General features: G+C 36.6%; 1 protein-coding gene across 9 annotated transcripts; it reads right to left on the bottom strand.

Annotated features, from left to right (window-relative positions):
* Window positions 1–561: 561 nt before the first annotated feature.
* LOC137131802 (interferon-induced protein 44-like) lies at window positions 562–3,969 on the bottom strand. Of its 9 annotated transcripts, XM_067513572.1 has the most exons (9): window positions 3,829–3,969; window positions 3,092–3,219; window positions 2,840–2,869; window positions 2,521–2,557; window positions 2,178–2,281; window positions 1,960–2,011; window positions 1,706–1,757; window positions 1,360–1,460; window positions 660–890 (listed from the first exon to the last, which is right to left on the bottom strand). In XM_067513572.1, exons 1-8 carry the CDS (start codon window positions 3,861–3,863, stop codon window positions 1,437–1,439), a joined length of 462 nt encoding a protein of 153 aa, XP_067369673.1. In that variant the 5' UTR covers window positions 3,864–3,969; the 3' UTR covers window positions 660–890; window positions 1,360–1,436. The 9 variants fall into 9 exon arrangements, with proteins under 9 accessions (XP_067369668.1, XP_067369669.1, XP_067369670.1 ...); XM_067513575.1 differs by lacking the exon at window positions 660–890 and having other exon boundaries at window positions 1,418–1,460; window positions 1,706–1,798; XM_067513567.1 differs by lacking the exons at window positions 1,706–1,757; window positions 1,960–2,011 and having other exon boundaries at window positions 562–890.
* Window positions 3,970–9,754: the final 5,785 nt, after the last annotated feature.

Here is a 9,754-nt window from a genome sequence, read left to right as displayed (position 1 = left end):
CTTTGTGTTACTGTTTGGTAACACTCTACAGTTTCGGGCCTCAGGATTCTGTGTACACAGAGGACTTACATACAACACTATCATTCATCTGATAAAGTTTCAAAATGTGCCTTCTTTACTATCAAGCATCATTGTCACTTCATTTATAGACATCTAACACCCAGTTTAGAGGCCCATCTGTTGTGTGCACACAATAATAAACCTTGCCTTTTAAAAATGCAATTTCAATAAGTCTGCAATTAATAATTGATGTTAGAGTTTGATAATCCATCCAATAAAATACTGTTTTCAGATAATGTAAGAAGAAATTTTACTTTTTAGTGGTCCTCTAGAAATGTAAAACTAAATGATAAAACTGCTCCTTTGGTCATTATTGGGCTTAAAATATTAACTCAAATTTCACTTTATATAATATGGTCAAGATTAAATGGAGAGGAAACCAAAAAACTGTATGGGTTTTTTTTTTTTATGTCAAAAAAATATACATACAAACAAATCACATCTTCTAGTTCATTAAGTTTAAAGCATGTGTAATTTTGTATGCAAAGCCAAACATCTGAGTTACCCAATAAAATGCTTTTGTAATTGGTTCTTGCATTAGGCCTCAAAGAACAGCTGATTAAAATATAACAAACGTCTTATTCTATTGTGGATTATACATTTGTGCAGTAGAATTAAGTAAGTAAGTAAAAATAAAAAACACTTTAGATCATTATCTTTGTACCCGTGCATTTGTCCTGAAAATACAAGTTAGCATACTGCAGAATATGGTCAACAGCATTAAGAAGTAGCACATCAGTGTTCACATCCAGGTCAAGCTCGGATGAGTAGTTCTTCACAGGGAGAATGTAGGATGTGGACATACCCAACAGAGCTCCTGCCTTACCAATCTACGAAACACACACAGGGGAGATGGTCAATAATTTTCAGACGTTCAGCAGGTGCTTCAGCTGTTTGAGAGCAATGCTGAGTTGAGTACCACCGAAAGTGGCAGTTTTAAGCACTTTGGTCTTAGAGGAGCGATAAGTTACTTTACATTTTCTTTTTTGGAAAGTTAAAGCAAAATCTGAAAAATCAAGTCTACACTTGATTGTAACCATGTAAACACAATGTGACTAAACTAAATTGTTTTGACATTTACACACAAACCATATTTTTTAAGTGATTAGAAGAATCTGGCTAATTTAGTTTAAAACCCATCAGTTGTATATATTGACATACAGTGACACATTATGCAATATATTGACCAAATTTGTATAGAGTATTACCATTTTCCTTTTAAAGAGCTTTCAATGAAGTGACACTGAATTGTTCACTTATGGTACATAAACATTTCCTATAGGCTTTATTTCAACCTACCATCTCCTTGATGATGCAACTCTTATAAACCTGGCTGACATCTTTGGCCGTTTCTGGGCATATTTGGTCAACATGTGTCAGCAGAGCAACTTGATGAACACCTAACAGAGGGATAATACAATGTTGTAGTGAAACCAAATTATTGACAACAATTCAAGAACCATGATATTGCTGAGAATCTACTTGACTTTTAAACAACATCCTGTCTTCCTCTAACCACACAGAAAATATTTGCTAATAAAACCCAATGCAATTTTAATTAAAAAAATAAATAAATAAATAAAAATAAAATAAAAAAGGCCCCAGAACTGACGGGGCCCAAGAGGAGAACTCGGGCCTCAGTCACCTCAGAGCTCGGTCTGTAGGAGCTGATCGTCTTTATCAGGCTTGTCTTTCGCCTAGGATTCAATTTCAGTGCTGTTCAGAATAATTTCATTAACTAGAAAGTAGGTACAAAAGAAGTGTATATATGTAATAAAAATGATGGAATAAAAAATGTTGGTAGTGCTTAAAATGTGTATTATAAGAATTAATGCATTATGATATTTAGTAATTAAATTTACAAAAACTTGTCCTATTGGATGCTACAGCTTTACTCACTCTTCTGTCCACTCCACATCTCTCCACGGAGATTCCAACATTTGTTTAAACACTAAAGAGAGTTTAAGAGTTCAGGAGAATTATTGAAACATGCACCATCTGTCATATGCTGTCTGCACATTTCCAGAAGTTACAATGGCGTTAAGTGTCAGATACTGCAGGTGTCTTTAAACAAACAATCTTTGACCATATTTGTGTCGACCTGTTTTATAACTTACTAGGCAAAGCAAAAGGAGTGTTTGTCCTGTTCACTCTGAAAGCATCGGTCGTGATCCCAGGTTGGGTTGAAGGAGCTGGATCTCCAGGTTTAATGGCATCAGACCTGATGAGGAAAACAATCACATACATCAGAACAAAAACAGGCAGAGCGGCTAAAATTAAATCTGGGTTGAAGTTGCATTAGTAGGATGGGAAGAAAAAGAAGTGAGACTGGAGAAAAGTTTAAATTTAACCAATTAAAAGAGTCAGCAACAAAACCCCCACAGACGCAATACAAAATGATCAAAATGCAGCTGAAACACAACTTGGATCCGTTTTTTATAAAATGCCAGTTTTACTCACATTTCCAAACTTCCCGCTTCCAACTTTGGTTGAGCTGCTAAAGAGAGTTAGAGTTGAGATTTAGTAAAATGTTTATGATTTGCTGTGTCAGCATTGCTGAATGGTTGAATTAGATGAATGATTGATAATTTGTACCGGTATTCAATGCATTTCAATAATTTTGTTAAGATTATTCCCATTAAATGGTAAGTTTCCTTTGCTAAGGAAAACTATAGACTAAAAAGATGGGGTATCTCTTTAACTTTGGTCACTTTCCAACACACACGGTAAAGATACGGTTTCCAATCCCAACACACTAACATTAAAAGCAGATAACAACCTTTTTTCCTGCGCTGTCTACTTGCACCACCTTTACTGGAGAAAATGAACGGATTAAATATGATATGAAAATATGATTGGGACAATGAGGAACTGTAACAATAGATGCTACTTTGCCAACTGACTTGCTCACCAGGAAATAATGTTAATATATTTTATGGGCCAGTTAACAGAAATACAGACAAATACTGACATTTATAACTAAGTTTGGACGGCAGTTTTCTTGGTGGGAGACTTTAGTGCTGTTGCTTACCTGCAAAAACATTCAAAGGTTTATTTGTTGTTTCTGTTGAACTGGTTGCAGGTGGAAAAAAGTTGAAAACTTTTTTGACGTCAGCTGCAGTAGCGATGGGTTGGTCTGTAGCAGCTACCCAGGAAAAGCTGTTGAAAACCATCACATCAAGTCTGTCTATCAGTCTGAAATGCATCCCAGTGCTGTTTAAATATCACCACCACCACTGGACCTTGTGTAAATAAACCCACTCACATTTTCCCTCAGGTTCACAAACACCCCTGCCTCTTTAAACTTTTTTTGCACCTTCTTGCCTAAATCATTTTTCAAACAATAAATTATTAAAATCACTCAACAGTGGAGCCTTCATAAAAAGTTTTAAAATCTTTTAAAAACAGACAACAGCTGGATCAGCTTTGAGCCAAAAACACATACAGACAAGTAGAAAATTTGCTTTGTTTTCTGCAAGAATCGAAAACTATTCATTTCTCAAGTGATTGCATCTAACGTGCAGTGGTAAGATCTTGTCCTTGTGTTACATGTGAAATGCCTGCATTCAGAGATTTATTCAACCGGAGTATTTATACATAACCAACGCTCCTAGATCCAGAAGTAAAGGAAGTCTAAGTTTCTACTAGAAGGAAGTGGAAACAAAGGTACCACCGTTAATTTAGTGCAAAAGTTAGTAGGTAATTTCACCAATTCTTTGCAAAATCTACACTAACGAACACGCGTAACAAAGCTTAAAGAAAAGTTACCTGCTTTTTTCCGTTTTCTCCTGTTTTTTCTGCATGCTGCTGGCCGTGTATCAACCTACAAACACCAGAGGACAGACGAGAAAAGGACGACTGAAGCGATTGCTTTTCTGCGAAAAAGAAAGCGAAACCTAAATTATCAGAGACAGGGTGGCAGTTAACTGAACTTTTAAGTCACTAAGATTAAAATCTACATGCTCAGTGTTGATTATATTATAACATTTATTTGGCGACTTTAAAGACATAATTGAATAAACTACTTTGCTTTTAACGATAGGTTTCAGAATCCTGTGTAACCAAAACAGCTGATGGCGCAGCAAGATTAGCTCCTCCCCTGAACACCTGGAGACTGTTTCAGGTTCGCACCTTATTAGGCTTCACAAACTGTTTACACACCCCACCCTGACCATCATCCGAACTCAATGCGTTTACAGTTCATTATTCTTGTGTACATAAGGTTTTAAAAGCATTTAGGCTGCAAACTTTACAACACACCTAGATGCTGTTAAGTGACGCAATTTTTACAGTCTCCTACATCCACATGTGGAAAGAAATACAGAATTAAAGAAGCATGAACTCATAGCACCTTTGTTTCATTCCTTTATACATTCTATGTAAGACGTACTGGAGATAAAGATACTGGAGATAAGAAAAGACAGACTGTGTTGGTTGGATTAGATAGTGTCCACAGAGAGAACGGAGCCTGCAGCTGGCTGTGAGGAGTATTCCAAACCCAAATAGCAGTGTTTATTATCATTATCAAAAAAAGTTGATAATGCAGGCCCTGAGATAGACTGTCGACCCATCCAAGGTGTACCCAACCCCAAAGGATAGCTGAGATAGACTCCAGCCCCCCGCGGCCCTGAACTAGATGAGTTGTTAAATACAATGGATGGATGTTCATTTCAGTTTTTTCATCTCAGTATTACTAAAACCCTATCATACTCACAAATATGGACAATCTTATTTGAGATGGTATGAATATATCAATTGGGTTGGCATTGTTGCTTGAAAACTGGCAATTAAATAATTAGCAAAATGGTTGGTTTGTTTTCTCTGAATTAACAAATCAATTTGTCACATAAGCACTTATATTATTGTGTCCACCTCTCATGTATACCACAAATCAGAAACATGAGTGGAACTGGTCTCATGTGTTACATATCATACTGCATTTAGGAAGGATGAGCACATGTTGGCCCTCAAACACACGTTCAAACATTTAATATGCGACAGCAGAAACACAGTAAGTGTAACTATAGATTAATTGATTATAGCATTGATATTGTGCATGCTGGCTCACCTTAAGTGGAATGGAACAAAAGCACTGGGCCTGCAGGTTTTCTACTATAACAAGTGAAAATTCCTGTTGTTAATACGGTCTATACTGAAGGATAATCACTTACAAAATGAATATTTCATTTTTCTGTTACATCTACTATGCACTGGAGGGCGCTCCAGTCTAGTGTTTAAAGCTGCAGATGCTCAAACGCTGTCTGACAGCAGAGGTCAACCTGTGGCCAACCTGAGACGCCACAGCCTGATATCCAAAACTTCCTCCCACAGTCCTGGAAAATGCATCTCCACACACAATCACTGTCGTCACTCAGTAGCTTTTAATAATTCAAGAATGTTTTAACCAAACATGGAACTGAAATTGATGGTGTTATTCCTCCTTTCCTTTATCCAAGTGTGTGTGTGTGTGTGTGTGTGTTAGTTATCTTTTCATGTGTTGTTGTGTGAGAGAAAGTAAATTTTTGCATCTTTGTATTATACTGCATTCCTGAGACTCCTGAAACTTTGTCTTATTCAAATGTAATATATTGCTGTAGTCAAATTAGTAGAAACAAATTATATTTCATGAATAATATTTAAACCAATGTTAGAAATGTTTTTCGTTAAACTTTAATTCAACTTTGTTACTGATTTCATTTTTACCATAATGCATTACTAGTACAAATAAGTTAGGTATTAAAAACGTTTTTTATGTCTTAGGTGTCACTGGTTTTGCTGTAATTGTGTAACGTCTGAATTTTGTTTTATAAGATGTTTCATCCATATAAATCAACTTTTGTAAGTAAACATACTCCATGCAATGAACAAAATCTATAATTATAGCAACAACAAAAACTGCCTGCTTTCAAAATCCCACATACAGGAATTCAAACATAGTGTTAGTGCGAGGTGTAGTGGTTTTTATTAGCTCTTAGTTTTGTTGGTAAATGCAGATGTGTAAACTTTAAAATTAGTTCAGCTTTCAAATCATAGCACAATGTCCTTACCTAATCATTGAGGCTGCAACTGAAATTGTGTCTCACCTCATTCTAACCTTAATACTCTGCTAGTGATTATTTCTTTATTGAAAACAAAATCATTGCGACATACTCTTAATGGTTGTATGAAAATATTCCTTGTTTGCGGAAGCCTTTATAACATTGTAGTTTGCCTCCATATATTTAAATGAGCAATAAGATGACATGATCTGAACTTAAGGTTCCTCCAAGTGATGTCATCTGGAGGAATTTTTCAACTACAGGTAGAGAGATATTTTGATGTAGGGAAATTAGAGGGAAGTTTAATGGCATTCATTTACATTTATTGTAAAACTAAAAGGACTGTGCCTAGTCAACAAAACTCTGTGAAAATAAATAAACAGGATGAAGAAATCCAGGTCCTTTCACATCAGTCGTCTGTCATTCAAGCTCACTTTATCCAGGCTGTATTGGCTCACAGCCTGCTACTGATCAGGGACATTAACAGTCCACAACAACGCACTCTTTTCTTTATGACCTTGTGGCCATGCCAAGCCTTTGCTGAGAGACACTTGGAGATGTTGTTAGGACATGCGAAGAGACATCTGAAACATTTACTGTTGGGGCAGCCCAAGTCAAAAATACAACCTGCTGTAGAAAATAGAAAAATAGACCTGTGGTCATGACTGGGTGTTATTAAATGTGACTGTAATGTCTGATGGAACACTATCTATATGCAGTTATTATTGTGTGGACAAAGGATATTTTGATGTAAAATCAATAGTGCCACGGGGTCACTTTGGCGCAGGAGGTCGTGTGTTTGTCCACCAATCCCACAGCTATTGGTTCAGTCCCTGGCTCCTCCGGTCACATGTTGAAGTGTCCTTGAGCAAGACACTAAACCGCAACTTAGTTAGTGCTGTGTCGCTGTGTGTTTTTGTGTGTGTGGGTGTGAATGAGAAACAGTGTAAAGTGCTTTGAGTACCAATAGATAGAAAAGCGCTAAGTGCAGACCATTTACAACACAGGTGTAATGTATTTATTAAGTGTAATGTACTTTGAAATATTATTTAATTGGTAATGATAGAAAATATGAGGAAAGAATTGTAGGGAGTAGGTGGTTTTAAGCAAAGATAAGGGTGATGTAAGCTCCACAAAATAAATGAGATTTTATATGTCCTCAGTGGTGATAATTTTCTCTAAATTACAAAACAAAACAATAGCAAAATATAATCATATAACGCAATAAATGCATCAGATTAAAGAGTCTTTTATTTCTAAACAGACATTTATTCAGTCATAAAGACGGCAATTCACTCAACAAAAGACTTTTAGTTGACCTCCACCAAAATTAATATTCACAAAAGGCACAAGGGTCCTCACTGATAGTTATGTAAACATAAGACGTAAAGGACATTAACTTCTTCATACCCCAATAGTCCGTTCTGCCAAATGCTGCTACATTGAGAAAATAAAGTATGTAAAGTACGTACTGTGCCAACTCAGTGTGTGTTTTCCGCTACTTACTCAGTCTTACTCAGATATACACACACTCATCACAAATGTGTTTTGTGCAGCAGTGTTTACAAAAATAAAGACATGTTCTTTAAACCCCATCATTAGACGGATGACAGCATGTCCCTATTAGAGGTGGGAACATGCTGTCATCCTCCTTGAAATTGCTGCATTTGTGTTGGATGTACCAGAATAAACAAGAAGGTAGCTATTGATATCAGCCAATGTGCTTTTGAAAGATATAAACCAACCTTGAGTAAGTAAAACAATCTAGGAGATTCCCCGCCAAATAGAACTGCCATCCGAACGTCATGTAACCTGCAGAGGCCTCACAGCTGTGGTCAATTTTTTTGTTTACATAATAATACAGCACATCTCATAATTAGTGTAAATACAATAATTACAGTAGTGATTTATTGATGTAATCAGTTTTCCACCAGCTACCTCTTATCATCTTGGGCTGAGAGTTTAGGGAGTTCAGACAGATTCTTCTCTGACTCAGCAGCTCCAGCTGCTGTCTGAGGAGCAAAGGGCTGCAGGTGGGAGGGGGTCAATTAAACTGGGAGCTATGCTGACTATGTAGCCACATGACACAGCAGTGTGCTTTACACCCTGCCACTGCCCCTCTTATCCATTCACACTGGGTGACACACATGCAATGAACATCTCTATCTGTCTCTGCTGAGTGAGCCTTGTTATACCAAAGCGCAGCGAGGCTGGAAATTGCTGCAGTGATCTGGATGGCGCAGGCTGACACTAAAGAGAGGGCTGAGGGAATAATAAGGTGTAAATTACACTTATTTATAATGAAACATACTGTATCCTTTGAGATGCCACTTGTTTTTATAGGCAGAAATTTGGGGCAAAATAGATGAGTCAGCATTCATGAAAGGAGTCTGATGCATGGGGTCAACAGTGGCTTTACTTGTTTTTTGTTTTATAAACTAAGTTTAACATTTATAATACATATCTCAGCTTGTGGTCCACATTGCATTTAAGAAAAATATTCATAAAAATACACGAAGCACAGCTTCCTACTTGAATAATCCAAGAATATCTTAGGACCGTCAGTAACAACCTTTTGAAGTTGTAAGTTAAAAGCACATGTTATAACCTTTAATAGAGCATCCATGTGGGCAAAATGTATATACATACTGTATATGTAAAATCATATCCGATATCTGCTCAGTTAAAAACAATCTGTGTCATGATTACATTAATAATGTAATACATTTTTTTCATAATTTAGACAACCTCAGTGAAGAGTAAGTAAATGTGTCTGTGTCTGTCTCAGCTCAAGTAGGCAGATAACAACAGGTGTCATACAATAGCTGGGCCTTTTCCATTGCAACACATTCTCATCCCAGCGTCAGATAATGACGCTTCATTTTCCTTTTCGTAACGTTCAGGTTTTGACCCATGGATGGAGAGGGCATGATGTTTTGGAATGACAGCCTCTGATCACGTGTACTGTGCCCCATACAGGAAAAAAGCCAGGAAGGACCTACGGCTTAGCCCAAGTGTAAAGTAGGTCATCCAGTTTGTTCATTTAAATGCAAGTATAGACTAATGTTACGCCTAAAAATCATGTCCGAAAACAATCACTTTCCAGAACCTCATTGACCCAATGAATTAGGATCTCCATTACGCAGTTTGTGAGAAATTGCTCAAACAAACAGCAAATAATGGCAGCTCCACACAGGGAATTCCCATTGTTGTTTGAAAAACAACGGTTATGTGCAGGTAGTCAGAAATGGGCCTTGAAGTATTTGTTCAGATCTTCATTAGTCATTCTACAAAACGCTGCACAACTACATTTTTCTGTCACACAGGCGTTTTAATACATTTTATTATAAATTTTGATGAAATTTTTCATTAAAAAGGGTCTAATTAAGCATCTAAATACGTTTTCAAGTACAGTATACAGTATACAGTATTTACTTCTTTTTGTTTTAGTACTTTGTTCTGTTGCCATAATAGTGGTAATTTCAAAATGTTTTGATGTCATATTTTGTAAATGCATTCCTTTGCACTCAAGTTGGCCCATTAAGCTATGTTGAAGCTTGAGGTTTGATTCTTCATATTCTTTGCAAGGTGTTGAAGAAAAACATAGACACTTCTGCTTGGTATATTGCTCTAAGTAGACATGTTTGCTCAGCACT

Source organism: Channa argus, chromosome 8 (assembly GCF_033026475.1).
Source record: "Channa argus isolate prfri chromosome 8, Channa argus male v1.0, whole genome shotgun sequence".
Classification (NCBI taxonomy): domain Eukaryota; kingdom Metazoa; phylum Chordata; class Actinopteri; order Anabantiformes; family Channidae; genus Channa; species Channa argus.
This window is presented reverse-complemented; position numbering and strand designations above follow the sequence as displayed.